Source organism: Microtus oregoni, unplaced genomic scaffold, assembly GCF_018167655.1.
Source record: "Microtus oregoni isolate MIOR12 unplaced genomic scaffold, Mior012 000118F_ref0000498, whole genome shotgun sequence".
In the NCBI taxonomy this organism is placed as follows: Eukaryota; Metazoa; Chordata; class Mammalia; order Rodentia; family Cricetidae; genus Microtus; species Microtus oregoni.
In genome coordinates this window covers 1,698,240-1,717,565 of record NW_024544747.1, presented here as the reverse complement: position 1 = coordinate 1,717,565, position 19,326 = coordinate 1,698,240, and the positions used below count along the sequence as shown (strand labels likewise).

The following is a 19,326-nucleotide window of genomic DNA, read 5'->3' as shown; positions in this document are numbered from 1 at the left end:
TTTCCCATCTTATGCAAATCTCACATCTAACAAAGGAGAAGGTAACTTTTAGCCTATTTTGCTTCTTCTTCTTCTTCTTCCTCTTCCTCTTCCTCCTCTTCTTCTTCTTCCTCTTCCTCTTCCTCTTCCTCTTCTTCTTCTTCCTCTTCCTCTTCCTCTTCTGCTTCTTCTTCTTCTTTTTTTTTTGGAACAATTGACAGAATAACCCAAACCATTTCCCTAATCATTTTCACTAATTGACTTAGCCACCGATATCTTTTAGGCTAACTCAGAAAGTCCAGTTACATCATTGATGTAACTAATCATCATTTCTCTTATAAACAAAACCATCTGCAAGTAAAGTGCTCAGTGAGGAGCGGGGTTTTCTCAGGAAACAATCACACTGTACTAGGTACAGTGGGATCCTTTCACAGAGTAACCATATTGTGCCAAATACAACAGGAACAAGGCAGCGGCAAGCAGAAGGAAGCACAGCAGAAGCAAGGGACATCCTGGGAACAATCCTGGGCTTTGCCTCTGCAGGATCCCATCATAGTTTTGCTGTCTGCTGGGCTGTGTTCCATCAGCCCCATTGCTGGCTGCAGCCCCTCTGGCATGGCCACCTGCAGAGACCCCACCTCAAAGAAAGAAAAAGGAGGGAGGGACAGGGAGGAAGGAAGAAAGACAGACATACTGAAAGGAAACCATAGCTACAGCATCCAAGCTACACTGAACCCCAGAGGGAGGCCACCAGTGACAGGAGACCACTCATGGTCATCTCATCTTGCCTTACAGAATAGATTCCTAAACCAATGCTCTGCCTTAAGGGGAAGCTGTTCCTGTTTTTCACTGAGAATTCATTTGTGTCAAGACCACGAGAAGGATCTCGGGTTCCATGACTTCCGCCTCTCCTGCCCATTCATGAAATGGTGTGGCACACCTGTTGTTTGTGTGCCTCCTTTTCCCCTTGTGCAGAGAACCCATACCAGAACCCTGTACATGTACATGTACACTACCGATGAGCTACATCTCCAGCCCTCCTTCTTGGAAGATGGCTCTAGAGGCCTGATTCTCCTTTTGGAGCTGTCCAAAGCAGGTGCTTCTTGTTGCATCCCAGGGGACTTTTCTCCTGCACAGTGCTTCCCTCACTCCAAGCGTTTCCTCCTGCGTTAGGGACTCTTCATGTCACTGTGGCAACACTTGACAGCAAAGTCCACTCTGAATCTTCAGGGTTAGTTGGTGACCATTTGGCTCTTTGCTTCTGAGACTGTGGAGGCAGAATTGCCATGGCAACAGGAACATGTGAAGGGGACATGGTTCGCCCCATGGTGGTCAGGAGGCAGGAAGAGGGGTCGGGACCAAATAACATCCCTGTCTTAGTTATTCTGTTGCTGTGAAGAGACACTAAGATCACAGAAACTCTTATAAAGAAAATACTTGACTAGGGTTCAAAGTCTCTTCTGAGATTCATGCAGTCTCTGAACTGTAATCTTCTTTAAATTCCAAATCTAAAAGCAGATCACATACTTCCAACATATAATGGCATAGGATACACCTTACCATTCCAAAACATAGGGAAGGGAGCAGAGTGAGAAAATACTGGACCAAAGCAAGACTCAAAACCATCTGGGCAAACTCTAAACTCTACATCTCAATGTCTAATGTCAAAGTGCTCATTGGATCTCCAATTCCATTCAGCTTAGTTGACTGTAACACACTTCTCTCCTGAGCTGGCTCTGCTCCCTGTTAGCAGCTCTCCCCTGCAGGTGTCCCACAGCTGTCATCTCTAGCATCATGGGTTCACCAAGGCAATCCAGGCTTCAACTTCAGTTTCACACAATGGTCTCTACTATGCCTCCATTCGGGGACATTCCCGACACATGCCTGGTCTCAGCAGCTTTCTTTAGGCCCAGAGGCAAAGTCCAAGACCCATTTCTTCTATCCTTAACTCTAAATCCAGAACCATGTGGCCAAAACTGCCAAGTTTTGCTGCTTACTTGTACTGAAACATGGCCCCCTTGTTCAGTTATATCTTCAGCTTTCTGTCCTTCCCTGCCTAAGCTTGACTGTCCTGAAACTTGTTCTATAGGCCAGGCTTTCCTCAATCTCAGAGATCGCCAGCCTCTGCCTTCCCAGTGCTGGGATTAAAGGTGTGACCCACCACACCTGACTCCATTTCTTAATCCGCTCATCTCCCTGAACACAGGACGTTACTCCGTCCCACTTCCTACTGCTCATTTTCTCAAAATTCATATTTTGTAATTTAACCAGCTTGCTCCTTTTCATCTTAATCTTTATAAGCATGAACATTAGGAACCACACAAAAGAGTCTATACTAGGTTGTTTTGAGATTTCTTCTGCCAATGCAATTAATCCAAAACTCTTCACTTTAGCTTCAGGCAGACTCTTGGACAAGGGCAAAAAGCAGCTACTTTCTTCACCAAAATATCACAAGACCAGTCTCTAGACTACATACTAACATTCTTCTCCTTTGAAACCTCTTGACCCCACAGTTCATCAAAGCACCACTGTCTTCCATGCTTCTATTAGGATGGCTCATTAAACAGTGCTTAAAGCATTCTGCTGCTTTTATAGCCCAAGCAAAAACATGGTAGACCTAGCACAGTAATACCCAACTCCTGGTACCAACTTCTGTCTTAGTTAGGGTTTGTATTGCTGTGAAGAGATAACATGATCGTGGCAACTCTTATAAAGCAAACAGTTCATCAGAATGGTTCACTTACAGTTTCAGAGGTTTGGTCCGTTATCATCGTGACAGGATCATGGTGGCATTCAGGCAGACGTGGTGCTGTAGCTGAGAATCCTACGTCTTGCAGGCAACAGGAAGTCAACTGACTCACTGGGTGGTATCCTGAGCATAGGAAAATCAAAGCTTGCCCCCATGACACACTTCCTCTAACAAAACCATACCCACTCCAACAAAGTCACACCTTCTAACAGTGCCACTCCCTGTGAGATTATGGGGTCAATTACAGTCAAACTACCACAATCCGCAAGCTCCCAAAAAGCTGCTTTATCTAACCAGGGAGGAAGCTCTACAACCTCACAGTTCAATCCTTTCAGATTTTGAACCCATCAGTGGATTAAAGCCTCCTTTTGGCCTCCCCAAGAACTGCTCTCACTGACACAGCTAGAGGTGGGCTTCACTGCTCTCCAGTCACAATTAACCATCACACCAGCTCTTCACACCACAGCCATATAGTCCGCCATGTGCTCCATGGAAAGAAAGTAGCACTGTCGTTTTCTGCATCAAAGACTGTCCCACCCTGTGTCCCTTCCCCCATATCTGTGACATCAAGGAACTAAAGGAGAAAAGATCTTGTCAAGTCTGATAAACTGTGGGTCATGTTTCGAGTAACTGAAACACTCACAGCCCTCTGGTGAGTGTGAAATGGCTCGGCTACTGTGGAAAACAGTTGCCAGTTCCTCAAAAATGTCAAGATGTTACCAACAAATTCTACTCCTGATCTTATGGCCAAGCAATGGTGATGCAAATCTCAGCAGTAGGGAGACAGAGCCAGATGAATCTCTGTGAGCTCGAGGCCAGCCTGGTCTACATAGTGATTTCCAGGATGGGCTCCAAAGCTACACAGAGAAAAACCAGGAAAAAAAAAGAAAGAAAAGAAAGAAGAATAGAGAGAGAAGAAGAAATGGAAACACATTGTCACATAAAACACAAATACTCCAGGCAGAATTATTTATACTAGCTTAAAAATACAAACAGCCAGTTATCCACCAACTAACGATGAGTCATGCTCTCCATAAAGACTGAATATGTGCTACAGTGTGGGGAGATTGAGACTTTGTTCTTAGTTAAGAACCCAGACATAGAGATTGAAGAGATGGCTCAGCTGTTAAGAGTGCATACCGCTTTTTCAGAGGACCTGAGTTCAATTCCTAGCACCTACATCAGACAGTTCACAACTGCCTGTAACTCTAGTAGCAGGCGATCCAGCATCTCTGGCCTCTACAGGCACCTGTGCTCATGCACGCATACCCATATGCAAACACACACACATACACACAGGCATGTGATAAAAAAAATAATTTTTCTGGTCTACAAGAGCTAGTTCCAGGCTCCAAAACCACAGAGAAACCCTGTCTCAAAAAATAAAATAAAATAAAATAAAATAAAATAAAATAAAATAAAAAGAAGCAGCCAGGCCAGGCAGCGGTGGCATACACCTTTAATCCCAGCACTTGGGAGGCAGAAGCAGGTGGATCTCTGTGAGTTCGAGGCCAGGCTGGTCTGCAAGAGGTTGTTCCAGGACAGCTAAGGCTACACAGAGAAACCTTGTCTCAAAAAAAAAAAGGGAGGGGGAGAAGCTAGGCACAAAGAACATGTATAGGATCATCTCATTTCTATGAAATGTCCAGGAAGGACAGATTAGTATGCCGAGGACCAAGAGGCTGTGGGGAGGAGGATGGCAGGGAGAAGATGTGTTAAGTGGGTAGTGAAAATGTTATGAAGTGCTGTGGTGGTGGTTTATCCTAAAAACCACTGAATCATGCATTTAAAGAGCTGGATTCTATGGGATGTGAATTACCTGTCTATAAAACACAAGCCTGGGAGCTCAGTGGTGGCCATGGGGTCCAGGCCCAGCATCACTAACCAGTAAATAAGCAAAGTGGGAACCTGATGTGGGCAGCTGCTGTGTGACGAGCTGCCGCAATGGCACACTCCTGCTGGCTAGGCAACTGTCGCCTGTCTTCCAGGCCTTCGAGGACATCTACATTGAGCAGAGGAAGACCATCCGCACCATCCTGGAATACGCAGACAAGGTCTTTACCTACATCTTCATCCTGGAGATGCTACTCAAATGGACAGCCTATGGCTTCGTCAAGTTCTTCACCAATGCCTGGTGCTGGCTGGACTTCCTCATCGTGGCTGTAGGTGTCCTGTTTTCCATTTCTTGCCCTTTCTAGCTTGAGCTGCTACTACCTGGGCTAGGTTAGCAATTAGCACATAGCTGTGGGTTTGAGGAAAACCTTATATGAGTGTGGGACCTCTGGAGACCCTGCATTGTCCCAGAGGCTGTCCTGTTCTTCACATTGCTGGGCCTAGCTTGTTTAGATTCAAAAAGTCCTCTGTCTTTAACCTGGACACCAGAAGTTTCCTGCTCTCAGTCAGTGGAATATCCCTTTCTGCAACTATGAGATGTGATTCTGAGATGAAAGATGAGGAGGGGTGTGGGGATGAGGAGGGTGTGGGGATGAGGAGGGGTGTGGGGATGAGGAGGGGTGTGGGGATGAGGAGGGGTGTGGGGATGAGGAGGGGTGTGGGGATGAGGAGGGTGTGGGGATGAGGAGGGTGTGGGGATGAGGAGGGTGTGGGGATGAGGTGAGGTGTGGGGATGAGGAGGGGTGTGGGGATGAGGTGAGGTGTGGGGATGAGGAGGGGTGTGGGGATGAGGAGGGTGTGGGGATGAGGAGGGGTGTGGGGATGAGGTGAGGTGTGGGGATGAGGAGGGGTGTGGGGATGAGGTGAGGTGTGGGGATGAGGTGAGGTGTGGGGATGAGGAGGGGTGTGGGAATGAGGAGGGGTGTGGGGATGAGGAGGGTGTGGGGATGAGGTGAGGTGTGGGGATGAGGTGAGGTGTGGGGATGAGGAGGGGTGTGGGGATGAGGAGGGGTGTGGGGATGAGGTGGGGTGTGGGGATGAGGAGGGGTGTGGGGATGAGGAGGGGTGTAAGGATGAGGAGGGAATGCAGGAATGGGGCACGGTCTGTTCCTCATGTCCGTGTCCATGGATATTTCCCCGATGTGCTGATCAAGTCACTTTTCCTGGGAAGAAGGCCTGTGGTGTTGCCATTTCTGCTGTGGTCACCAAATGAGAACTTTTCCCCTCCAGGCTCTCTGGCCCTGTCCTTCATGACCGTGAGCTGCCATGTTGTGTTTTCAGGTTGGAGGCAGTGGTATCGTTGACTGTTTCTCACGCCGCCAGCACTTTGTCCTCTACCTCACTAACAATGACTGCTTTCCTCTTTCCATGTAACTAAGACTTCTTTCTTGCAGTGTTTAAAGAAGGGGTGTGTGAGAAGTGCGGGGCGGCTGTGGAGAATGTACCTGGGAGCTGAGAAGGGTGCAGAGATGGACGGTCTGAAGGCTGGAGACTGGGCGGGCATGTTCAGAAGAGGCTTTGTGGACGCTGTGGCAAGCTGCCTGTAGAATTCCAGTGGGACCTAGGGCAGATCAGTTGGGAAATCTTTCTCAGTCATGTAACAGGAGTCTTGGACTGCCCCATCAATGACTTCCACCTCATAAACACATTCCCTTCCCACATTAATGACTGCTTTCAGAGTTGTCAAGAAGCTGGCGTAGGGTTCTCTAGAGGAACAGGACTCGACAGAAAGGGGATTTATTAGACTTACAGGCTACGATCCAGCTCATCCAACAATGGCTGTCTGTGGTCCAAGAATCCATCATTGTTCCTCCATGAGGCTGGAGTCTCAGCTGTCAGCATATCCCAGAATTCCAAAGAAGCAGGCGCCGATGCCAGGGAAGGAAATGACTTGCTAGCAAGCAGGCCAAGAGCAAAGCTTCCTTCTCCCATGTCCTTATCTAGGCTTCCAGCAGGAAATGTGACCCAGATTAGAGGTGAATCTTCCTGTCCCAAAGGTCTGGATTAGAAGTGGATCTTCCTGCCAGGCGGTGGTGGTGCACACCTTTAATCCCAGCACTCGGGAGGCAGAGGCAGGCAGATCTCTGGGAGTTCGAGGCCAGCCTGGTCTACAAAAGCTAGTTCTGGGACAGGCTCCAAAACCACAGAGAAACCCTGTCTCAAAAAACCATAAAAAAAAAAAAAAGTGGATCTTCCTATTCCAAATTAAGCATAAATCCCTCACAAGTGTGCCCTCTAAGTTGGGGTTTTAATTACCTCCAGATGTCCTCATGTTGACAGCCAAGAACAGCCAGCACACTAGTCTTTGGGAAGATATGTAAATGAGGGGAAAAGGCCAACCCGCAACCCTTAAGTGAGCCAAATACACATGGCCCCCAGGGAAGTAAATGGGTCCTTGAAGTTAATAGAAGTGCACAACTAAGCAGCTTGGATCCCAGCTTATGGGGACAAATGTAGGATGGTACCCGGAGCTAGATGGGCTCTCTTCCTAGAGACGGGAAAATGCACAGTAACCTCCAGGGCACCTTGACTCAGAACCCTTCACTGACTCACTTAGGACTCAGACGGATAGGTCCACTGCCGTGCTCTAGCCCGAGCACTGTGCCGTGAAATAACGTTTCCATTTTCCTCCGTACCCTAACTTAAACCAGATTCAAGGATGCCAGCACACACCCCTGTATCCTGCTCTGCTGCTTAGAACGTCCACCTGCAGGTCACCGCTTATCTAGCAAGTGTTTTCTTAGTATACTGGGCAAGAAGAAGGTGAAGCAATAGGACAGGCATTGCTAATTGGCTATAATCTGTCAGTTCCTCTAGCTTTGGCAATTGTTGTGGGGCCTCACATTAGCTCTGAAGACTGTCCCTATACCAATTGTTGGTAATCAACATCAATTAAATACTATATTCTGTATTGAATTGCCTTAGTTCATAAGTCCCAGGAGGACGAGTGGACAAAGCCCCAGCCCTGGAGAGCTTGTACCAGCTTCCCCAGGAACTCTAACCTAGCTTTAGGTCAGGTAACCCAGACTGTGAGAACAGCGCTTCTACAGGATCTCTTTCCTCTGCCCATTAATCCCTGTGTCCATGTTTATTGAATATCCATGTTGTGCAAAACCTGCTCAGTGTTGTAGAGTGTATAAAGAATATCAACCATAGCTTTTTCTCTTGGAGCTAAGAAAGTGACACACAGAGAGTCATACCCTGCTGTATAGGGATAACCTACTCAGTGATGATGGCTTTAGAAATTCCACTTCTACATTGTTGATGGATAATCCCAGCACTTGAGAGGCAGAGGCAAACAGTTCTTTGTGAGTTTGACTGCAGCCTAGTCTACAGAGCGAGTTCCAGGACAACTAGAGCTGTCCTGGACAGTGAAATCCTATCTCAGGGGAAAAATGTGGATGGAAAATAAGGCATTGATTAGCACCCAGATAACTAGAGCTGCCATGAGTGTTTGCGGTCCACTGGAGGAGTGTGTCTCATTTTGCGGACACTGACAAGCTTTTAGGTATCTACAGCACCCCGTCTCAACCGTGATGACTTCGTGTCTGAATCACTCACCTCCATGCCTATTGCCCTAACAGATACTCATTTTTCCTTGCTGTCTCTTAAAGCTGCTATGATCCCTGCTTTTATAGACCCATGAGGAAAGTCTGGACATCTTAGATCCGTTCTCTTTATTCGTAAGCCATGTGGATTCCCAAACAGTCACGTTTTATTTTTCTCAGGTCTTTGTCTACATTGGCTTTTATTTCCTGTAAAAGAATTGTATCATCTTTCTCCAGGGAACATTCCCCCATTACTTTCAGGGTTAGTGAGCACATCCATTCCAGAATGGGAATCTCAGGCTGACCTTGGCTCCAATATTCGCTTGCTTCTGTACCTGCAATGGCCTCAACTTTGTCTCTTTAATGCCTTTTCTTTGTTTTTTTTTTCCCTCTCTCTTTCTCTTCTTTTTTTAGGTTTGATTACTTTGTAACACTTGAACAAATGTTCTGATTATGTCCTATAGGAGTTTAACGTGGAGACCCAGGAGACTGAGAAACAGTCCAGAGGGGACCTTGCTGGCCTTGCTGAGCAGCTGAGCAGATCCCCTCTCAGTGGTGGCTTTAGGGCCAGCCTCTTAATTGGCCTCTGTACCTCCTCTACCTTCCTCCCACTGCAGTGTTATTAATAAAGCTGCTGCCCTTCAGACCTGGGGTCCTCCTGCTTGGCGCGGGGTCTCTAGACACTCAAAGTTTAGGTTCTTGCTATTTATACCCCCCAAAGCTTCACAAAGTGAAGCCGCTCCAGAGGACTTTTGAACTGAGCTACCTAGTTGAATGGGGTAGCTTACCTTCAGATGTCCCCTGAAGACCAGCTAACAGTTGGGCAGTTCTAGACTCCATGGGGTTAAGAGTTGACTTGCAGTTTGGAGAAGTGGCTCTGCAATTAAAAGTGCTTACTGCTCTGTCAGAGGATTGGAGTTGGATTTTCATCGCCCATGTGACTCCAGTTCCAGGGGAATGACAAAGCCTCTCCAGTCCCAGGGGAATGACAAAGCCTCTCCAACCGCGCATGTGTGCACGCACATACAGGCAGACACATACTTAAAACTAAATGGATCTTTTTGTAAATTAAAGACATAATTGGCTTTTCCTGACTAGAGTAGTCAAGAGACAGCTCCATATAAATTTTTATTAATCATTATAAATAAAAGGAAAGTGATAGGTTGGCTGCTGTGTGCTAGATAAGGTTTTTTGAGACCCTGGACTTGGGTAAAGATTAACCTCGCACCACCATCACGGAGCATGGAGAGCCTAGGAGAGCTGCGCTTCCTTCCTGATTAGCTTTAAACACTACCTAGGGCTCCGCAGAAGGCAGCAAAGCTGAGAGGCTATGGGTATGTGCTTGCAGGCTTGCCTATGTTAGAATTGAATCCTTTAAGCCTACTTCCTGTCCTTTCATTGACCTTCTGATTCTATCCTTATTAATCCTAGTTCTGAATTATAAATGTCTTCTTTAAAAAAAAAAATAAAACTTGTAGCCAGGCTTGGTGGCCTTTAATCCCAACACAAGAGGCAGAGGCAAGCAGATCTTTGTCAATTCACAGGTCAGCCTGGTCTCCAGAGTGGGTTTCAGGACAGCCAGGGCCACATAGAGAAACACTCTCTCTAAAATAAAATAAAATAAAATAAAGATTTTTTTAATGTTTATGGATGTAGCTCAGTAATAAAACACTTGCCTAGCATACACAAGGCCTGGGTTTAATCTCATGCAGAAAGTGTGTGTGTGCACATGCGTGCGCGCGCACACGCACACACACACAGAGATGCATGCAGTGGAGACAGAATGAAAACAATCTAAGAAATTTCAAAAACAGCAGACGAAACTAAGTTGTAGATTTTTTTTCTCTTATCCTAGAACCCCCACTTCCCAGTAGAGGGAATATTATAGCCCATTCCAGAATCATGTTCTAATACAATAGAATATGGTGTGAGAAAAAGGCTGCTGTGAGAAGCCCTAAGCAGACCTTCTCAGATAGGACTGGGTAAAGTATGTCCAGGGCCCCTGAGGACACACTGATCTGTTGAAATGCTACCATGTCACCTGCGTGCTGGAGCTAGGTCTCCGCAGCCTGCCCAGGGAGACCGAGCACTGGCTCGGGTCAGCAGTCTGGGTCTCTTCCTGGCCTCCGCGCTACCACTGGTGGGGATTTCTGTCTATACATGGGATGACCCTCTCCCCAGTCTCTTCTAGTTACTGTGTTAAGGAGCAGAGTAATCAAAGACTGTCCTCAAACTGGCAGAGGCCAGTGCATTTGGAGCTATTCTGGAAGGAAAGAAGGGAAATGACAAAGAGGATGGATTTGGTTCCTGTGGCCACAAAAATCCTATGGCCGTAAAGGGTGATAGTTGGACTTAAAAGATGGAGGCTACAGTTAAGAGTAAGAGGGAATTGGGTAAGTAGTTCTCAAAGGGTCAGAGTCCCACCGAGGAGGCTGTTGGGGAAGACAGTCACCTGTGGTACTTACTGACAATGTTTTCTTTGTTAATGTACTGACTTGTCCAATTCTCAAATGGTTTCTTGTCAACCAGGATAAGAGAGCTTGTCCTTGTCGGAAATCCTAGGTGGCTGAGCTGAGGAGGGGCAGCTGGTGTGGAGTGTGTGTATTTATCTGTATTCTTTTCCATAGGTACCATTAAGTATGTCTGGCTTAATTTAATGGGAACTTCTGGGAGCCGCAGACTGTAAAGGGCGAGGGTAAGGTTCTTGTCATCTCTTCAGGCTCCTCTCCTTCCAATGGGACCTCCTCCTCTCCCTCCCCGCAGCCTCTTCCCTTTCCAACTTGCCTGTGTGTCCTGCGCCTGCCCTTTATTCTCTCTTCCCTCTGTGTTTTTCTTCTGCCTCTTTCAACCACCTTTCCTTCCAGGTCGTTTGAGTCAAGTTGAAGTAGGCTGAAGTAGGCAGCCGGTGTCACCCATTTCCTCTGCTGGGGCCCCCGTCTGTTAAATCAGTGTTAGGGGTTTTATTCTAACACACTGGAACCTCTCTTTTCTTTTCTTTTCTTTCTTTTTTTTCTTTTTTTCTCTTCTGTCTCCGTGTAGGTCTCTTTAGTCAGCCTTATAGCTAATGCCCTGGGCTACTCGGAACTAGGTGCCATAAAGTCCCTTAGGACCCTAAGAGCATTGAGACCCCTAAGAGCCTTATCACGATTTGAAGGGATGAGGGTAAGCTATTAAGAGCAGCCGATCCTTCTGCATGCCAATGGAAACTGTTAAAGCATGCTAGAACTGATCATATGGTGGGACTATCATCCCAGCGCGGGCTCTGTGATGCAGCCGTTGAGATGCAGCCGCTGATTTGGTCCTCCACTCTCTTCCTCGCAGCCGCCCCATGTGCAGGGGAGCTGCATTAAGCTGCCTCATCACACTCATGTTGGCCCCGCCCCCAACAACGTGCCGCTGTAGAACCTGTTAACACTGGCTCCCTTCCTTTGGCCTGGCTTACCTGTAGCACTTGGGGCGGCTTTCTGGGCTGTTGAACTTATAGGGAGAATCACCAGGTGCAAAGAAGGGGAATTACAACCTAGAAGCCCACTGAAAAGCATAGGTTGAAGGCAGGCAGAATGCTGGGTAGGGGCAGCAGCCAGATGGGGTCTGTGGCCTTGAGGTCACTAAGAAAGCAGCCAAGAAGGGACTTGAAGACAGGGTGGCAGGCTTGGAACTGGGGGCAGAGCAGAATTTGGCATGACCCCGGGAGAAGAGATGCTTTTCTTTCCTTCTGATTCCTCTTATTGCACCTTGTTGTTCTCAGCCCAGTCCCATAAGGACTGGAGCCTGTCTGCAGCAAAGCTTTCCCCTCCCCCAACCCTCCGCCCATGCTCTGTGGTCCCTGTCCTCACTCCATCAGAACAGCAGACAATGCTAGGTGATTGCATAGCAGCTGGTTCTGAAATTTCTTGAGACCCCCTTCCTACTTGGACTACACAAGTCCAGACAACACAGAGGTTGTCACCTGCCATATTAGAAACAAGGCTTTCTCTTTTGATATTTTTTCTTGACTCTTTTGGTTTTAATAATTGTTAGTGTGTACAGATATATGTACACACCCTAAAAAATTGTTTTCCATACAATCACAGAGGCAGCCCGTTCGGTGGTGATTGTTGCCCTGTGCTAATCAGAGGTGCTGGTTATACTTATGGGGCCCAAGAAAGCACACTTAACTTTAGACATTGGATCCATGCAGGAAAGCAAACCAGAGGATGTCTTTAAATGTACACATGTCAGAACGTAGGCATGAAAACGGAACAGTTGCAATGGTCCACTTGAAGTAGACTGACTGACGAAGCTAGAGACCAGGACAGTGCAGCTGTGCCCATTCGTCGTCTGGTCACTAGTCCACAGAGCTAAAGGTGACAGACACTCTTTGGGGACTTAGGAAATTTATTATTTTAGCATATGAAACGAATGCTGTCTGCAATGAACTCCCGTTTACTCTAAGCACGGTCACAGATGGGCTTACTAATGTGAGCCGTCAGTAGCCCTCCCGAGCCTTCTTCAGGAAGGGCACTTCCAGGGCAGTCAATTTGTTCTACTTAGAAAGTAACTCTAAGTCTTCTCCCACGAGTAAGAGGTTCCAGCATGTGGGTAAGACAGGTACTGTTCCTACCAGTGTGTGCTGCTTCAGAGTCGATGGTTGAAACGGCCATGGTGTGAGTGGGAGCAGGATTAAAATGTTTGCCTCTGCTTCCCTATCTGCACATGTTTTGCATAAGCAATAATAAGCTTTAGTAGTTTTAGAGTTAATAATCCACCTTGGTGGCAGAAACCCTCTGGACTGGATGCAGCTCTGAACATTCTATCAAAGGCATTGATTACTAGACCTGAACCTAGTCCCTAACAGGGATCCTGGACCTCCTAAAGGAGGTCTCCACTCCCTACAGACAGCTCCCAGCATGGCCATCTAGCACTAGGAGCTCTCTCCATTCGGTTGCTTGTTTCTGTCGCTGTGTCAAAAGCAGTAGTCATGGACCAGCTGGAGGCATTTGCCCAGAGGAAGTGGTTTGAGTTCCAGATGCAGGAATCCTTCTGATGACCTCCCCTTTCCCACTCAACTCCTTTCCTCCCTTCCCGCTCCTCTCATTTTCCATTCCCCCAAAACTTGGACTTGCTGACTCTCAAGTAGATTAGAAGCCCAAAGTCCAGAATAGGTAATCAGCTCAAAAGGGAGGTTCAGTTTTTTTAATTACCTTGCTGTTTTTTGGTTGAGGTAATGTAGGTGAGAACAGATGTGAGCCCAAAGCTGCAAGTTGCGACAATAGTGCTCAGTGCGGGGAAGGGAGGTCAGTCCCTGTCCGCCAGCAGTGCTAGCTGGCTGCTTGGTCGAGTAGAAAGGGCTCAGAGATCCATTCCTGCCCTGAAGCCTTCAGCCCTTCTGGGGCAGAGTACCTACAAGAAGATGCGAGGCTACGTTTATAGCAAGCTACCCAGTAGTACCTGTGTTTACTCAAGTATGATTTTTTTTTCCTGTGGGGTGTGTGTTTCATTCAGTAGCTTGGCTTCTTCAAAATGCCAGCATTTGCAAGATGCCACCTAAAACTCTGAGCTAAGAAGCCTGACACATTGACCATCACCCATGCAGACGGGCTCAACTGTCACTGTGCTGCTCTGGTGCTAGCTCAGCCTTTCCCTTGAAAGGGGATGTCATCCCAGCCTACCCTGGGGTACTCACTTCAGTCTCCTCTCCTTCCTCAAACCAAAGACCAGAACTTGCAACAGTCCTGCTATTGGCAAAGGAACACTTGATGTCGCTCCTTGCTTTTCTCTCCTCCATAGTAACCCTTCAGCCCTTGCTGTTAGCGCCGAGGGTGTTTGCTGCTGTGAGACGTGCATGTATCTCTGTGGCCAGTGCATAGTTGTCGTTAAAGCCATGTTCCCTCTGCCAGACGCAAAAACTAGCTCACTGTAGCCAGAGTAGTGTCCTAGGCAGTCTGGAGATGGCAAAACGTAAGAACTAACATCCGCTTGATTTTTCTCATCAGTTAAGTTGTGTTTGTATCCATTGCTAAGTATAAGCTGCCTTTGAAAAATGCAGCCCTCTTACAGGTTTCTAGAACCTGCCCTTGAGTTCTGTGTCTAAGCTGTGGAAATCTAGCCTTTTCCAATAATAGATTTCATCATAATTGGAGCAGTGTAATACCAGCGAGCAGAGGGGGTGATGTGGTGCATTGAGAGCATTGTCGTTAGCAGGGTGCTTGTCATGAGAGAGGGGGAGAAAACACTCTAACTGGCCCTCCAGAGCAGTCAGTTCTGCCTCGTAGCGCACAGTTGGGTGAAGTGTCCACAGCAAACAGAGCGGTGAGTGAATTCCACCAAATCTGTTTACTATTTTATTTGTAAAACTAAGGTAAGAAGTTCTCTAGTAGTTGTGAATAACAAATAAAACTACACTGCAGAGGCCAAGACTCAGCTTAGAGGAGAAGCTCTTGTCCAGCACAGACGGCAAAGTCCATTTTACAGATACCTTTTATTATATAGGACTTTTGTATCCTATGAGCCATAAGGCTCAGATTAGCATCAGACTTGAGAAAATAAAGGTTCAGAGAGGTTGCTTCAGGTTAGCTAGCTCCCCCTGCTGTCAGTATCTTGCATCCATAACTTCCTGGAACATGTGGACACCTCGTAGGCCAGGATAGACTGAGTTTGATGAGCTCAGCAGCACCCTTACCGTGGGAAGAATCACAGAGCAGGCAACAGGCTGACTTACCTCCAGGTCTGCACCCCTGGGTGCTGCCCTGCCCCACACCATGGTGTCCCCGAGCTCTGTCGTGACAGGCCACCACACGAGTTTGCAAAGCTTCCTGCAGTCTGCTCTTACTGTTGGAGAAGCCACTGTTCCATTCGTGGGTTGTCCCCTTTGCCTGTTCTCTTCCACACTTCATTGCTTTGTGGTGCTCCCACCAAAGGGTGAACACTGTAGAGTAAGGAGGTAAAGGTCAAATCTAACCACACCTTTGGTAAATGCACAAAAGAACATGGAGAATCTCCAGAGTTCAGAAATCCTGGGTGCCCTTGCTTGAAGGAATAGGTGTCTGTAGAGCTGACCATCTGGTCTACAAGAGGTTTCTTGGTCTAAGAATTAAGAAGCAACTGCCTCTCAGTCTAAAGATCTTCACATATGAATTGGAGAGTGACAAAATGGGCGATCTAAACGGAAGAGAAAATACAGCTGTTTTCAGTAGAGGGCAGAACAGGTGTCTTCCTGGCCATGTCTTCCAGTGAGTACAATAGGAAGTAGAAACAGGAAGCTGTCGGGACAGCCTTTCCGTGCTCCAGTGTTGCTGTGTAAGCTCTGAGCACTGGTTAAACTGCGGGGAGGGGAGGTCCTGCCGGCTGCCCCCAACACAAAACTCGGGAAACTTCCGCTCCTAAAGGCTCTTTGTTTGTTTTTTGTTTTTTAATTTGATTCCTGGGCTTTATTTACTAATTTTTTTTTTTAAACAGTACACCAGTCTTTAGTTCCAAGAGCAGTGATCTAACCCAAACCCTCCAGAAAGCTTTAAGCCATTTTGATTTCTAAAACTGAAGAATAGAGTTGAGGCCTGGACCAAGCAGAGGCAGGAGAAGTCAACATATCAGAAGGCAGAACCACAAAGAACCTTCAGTGAGACTCACATCTGCTCCGATTTTATCTTAAACCGTTTGGTAGAGGGAATATAGCTTTTTCTTTCTTCCTTGAGCCTGCAAAATGTGCATGCTCAGCTCTTGCCTGAAAAGAGATAACTGCCTTGCATAGGTGTAAGACTTTCTGTACTGTGCTAACCCAGAGGGCAGCTGATTCTGAACAATCGTGCCTTGGTTTTCAGAGGGGGAGTGTGTGTTGAAAAGCTTCTAGTGAGATTGTAATTGCTCAGAGTTCCCTGGGCGGGCATGTTTTGTCAGTTGAAAATGAGACCGGACTAAGAAATTGTTTTTCTGGTCCTTAGGTTGGTGCTTAGGAAAACATTAGAGTCAACTTGGGCAGGGGAATTTGTATAAACTGAAATTAACACGACTTACTAAAATTCACCCAAATATAGTACAGAGACTTACATATTTGGGGTCCTGCTTGTGGACCTGTCCAGTTATGCAAAGACAACATGGTGCTTTCATGGCAGAAAAGCCACAGAAATATCATTCCCCTCCTGGAAACCAAAACAATGTTCCTCTTCACTTGGTGCCCGCACTCAGCAGCCCCCTTCCAATGCAGGTGGTGGTGAATGCCTTGGTGGGCGCCATCCCCTCCATCATGAATGTGCTGCTGGTGTGTCTCATCTTCTGGCTGATTTTCAGCATCATGGGAGTCAACCTGTTCGCGGGAAAATACCACTACTGCTTCAACGAGACCTCAGAAATCCGCTTTGAAATTGAGATTGTCAACAATAAAACGGACTGTGAGAAGCTCATGGAGGGCAACAACACAGAGATCAGGTGGAAGAACGTGAAGATCAACTTTGACAACGTGGGGGCTGGGTACCTGGCCCTCCTTCAGGTGGTGAGTGTTACTGCCGGTCGGAGGACCAGGGCAGGCAGGCTGCCCACAGAGAGCCCTGCGCAGAGTCAGGATCACTCTCCTCCCCCCGGGAGGGGGGAGGGGGCGTCTTGAGAACAGGTCACTCCCCTGTCACTTAGAAGAATCTGCTCAGCAGCAAATAGAATTGCTGCAGTGGAGAAAAGGTGCTAGTGAAGTTCTCAGCCTGTGGGTCGTGACCCCTTGTGTTGCAAATCAGATGTCATTTACACTACAGTTCACACCAGAAGTAAAGTTACACTTGTGTTGGGGGTCACCACAATACAAGGACTGTGTTTAAGAGTCACAGCTTTAGGAAGGTTGAGAACCACTGTACTAGAGGGACCATCTTCCTTCCACCAGGCAGTGTGCAGTTGAAGTGGGAGAAGATTGATCCAAAGGCCTGTTTGATAGAGTAGGAGCCCCTTGTGCTAAGGGAAGACCGCCTGCCGCCACCCCTGCAGCTCAGCCCCAGATGTGGGGCTGGGTGTGTCAGGGAAGAGGCTCATTTTAGATGCCAAGCTGCTTTTGCCTAAGCTTGTTCTACCAGCTCTAGCCTTCTTGTCCCCTCACCTATGCTTGGAGCATTTGTTGGCTGAGACCTCAGGCTGGTATGAAGCAGACACACTAACGTTTATTGGATATGTAACTTGAGACAGAGTGCCCGATTCTCTGACACTTTGATGAAGGTAGATGATAATACCTTGCCTGGTTGTTAAGAGAATTTGTGCTTTAAATAAAAACCTCTCAGCACAATGCCTAGCACACAGTTAACTAAGGTGTTGTTATTTTGTGGTTTTGTTCCTGTTATTACCATGCCTACATCATTCAGTTGTTGTGAGTATTAATTGTAAGGGTGCAGAGGAAGCTCCCAGCCTAACCTAACCATGGTGAGCAGTTAGGTGCAGTAGAGGGGCAGCTAATGGACACACACACACACTCCTGTTCCATGATGGTACCTTTGTTGTCCTGTCACAGTTTAAGAAGTTGGGGCTCCTTGGGGCTTAATGGAAGGGTAGATAGAGCCCTTGCCTAACATAGGTTCAATCCCACAGCACCACAAAATAATTAGCTAATGAATTAAAAGAAGAAATGGGTTGAGCTCATGACTGGAATCTGAGCAGCCCCAGAGAACCAGTGTGCTGCCTCCAGCTAGCTCAAGTGCTGGTTCTCCACATGTGCCTGGTCATCCAGCGAGGGAGGGAAGTGGGCAAAGCCTGGAACCCGGTGAGCATAGCAGAGCTGGAGACTGTTGAGCCAATTGTGCCAGCTCCAGCAGGCTGAATGAGGACTGAGAAGACTGCATGGGGGAAGCCATTCCCAGGCTGCGTGGCATGTTAGTAAGGATGAGTCCCACGCCTACGGGGTTGTCTGTTTGATGCAGCTGTGAGTGCTTAGGAACCCTTTGTTAGAGTGGCTTCTTGGTGGACGTCCAAATGCCCAGTGGACTGCGAAGTTCACACACAGTCTCCCTGTTGCCACCGTGGGCTATGCGCTCAGACCCTACAGGCAAGAGTTAGTGCAGCCGTTACTGTCTGTTCCTTCGCCAGGCTTTGGTGATTTCAGCCACTGTCAGAGACTCTTTGGAGTCTTTTTTGATAAAGTGACTCCTATGTTCATAATGCTATACTCACCTAACCTATTCTGTATTCTTGCCGAACCTAAGCCTGGCCTCTAGGACCCTGCCTTGACTCCCAACCACTCCCTAACTGGCATAGTCTAATGACTGACTCTGTTTCCCAGGCAACCTTCAAAGGCTGGATGGACATCATGTACGCAGCTGTAGATTCCCGAAAGGTAAGAACACACGTGGTAAAATGTGACTGGCTTAAATGATAGAAAGCAACTCTACGGTAGATCCCTCAAGGGCAGAGGGGGCAGAAGAGTGAAGGACCCCCCTTCTGGACACCACTGTTTGTCCTGCTGACTCTGCCTGGTTACACCCTTGACCTTGGTGGCAGTGACTATGTTCAGTCCTGCCCCCTAGTGAAAGCGTAGAAGACAGCCCTCCTTCCCCCCTTCTTCCCTGTTCCTTATCCCCAAAGTGGCAGTGCCCTTGAAGGACAGGTGTGGACCAGGGGAGTGCAGAGAACCTGAGGCCTTCACCACATGCTTGTCAGCCACGCGAAGGGAGAGGGCTGGTAGCTTTGGCATGTTGGGGTGAGCCCTGCCCATGACCCCAAGCCAGGAACTGACTTAATGTCTCTTTCCTGCCCTCCGACAGCCGGACGAGCAGCCTAAGTATGAGGACAACATCTACATGTACATCTACTTCGTCATCTTCATCATCTTCGGCTCCTTCTTCACTCTCAACCTGTTCATCGGTGTCATCATCGATAACTTCAACCAACAGAAGAAAAAGATAGGTGTCCTCCCCACATCGCAGTGGTCACTCTGGCCTTGTCTCTAAAACTCAAATTGTCATGATAGGGCTGGCCCCCGTGTCCAGACAGCAGCCCCAGCCAACAACCCCTTTTGCTTGGGACTGACCTTGTCAGTGTGTGCTTTACCAAACATTTCCTGCAGTCTCACATTCCTGAGGCCACTCCTGTTGGGGCTTTCCCAGAGGGAGGGGAGAAGCAGCAGAGATTGCCAAGCAGAGAAACAGAACTCCTCAGTGATCCCTGGCATCCGTAGCATAGTGGAATTTCAAAGCCATCCTCAGAGGGTTCATT

The 19,326-nt window shown here is 47.7% G+C and overlaps 1 protein-coding gene across 4 annotated transcripts in view; it reads left to right on the top strand.

Moving 5' to 3' along the window:
* Positions 1–19,326, top strand: part of Scn8a (sodium voltage-gated channel alpha subunit 8) — a 180,490-nt gene that overhangs the window by 147,898 nt on the left and 13,266 nt on the right. For all 4 annotated transcript variants that reach the window (XM_041646022.1, XM_041646021.1, XM_041646024.1 and 1 more), the window contains 5 exons: positions 4,717–4,890; positions 11,209–11,331; positions 16,352–16,636; positions 18,395–18,448; positions 18,876–19,013. In XM_041646022.1, the coding sequence (XP_041501956.1) occupies positions 4,717–4,890; positions 11,209–11,331; positions 16,352–16,636; positions 18,395–18,448; positions 18,876–19,013 (774 nt within the window). The remainder of the gene's footprint in view (positions 1–4,716; positions 4,891–11,208; positions 11,332–16,351; positions 16,637–18,394; positions 18,449–18,875; positions 19,014–19,326) is intronic.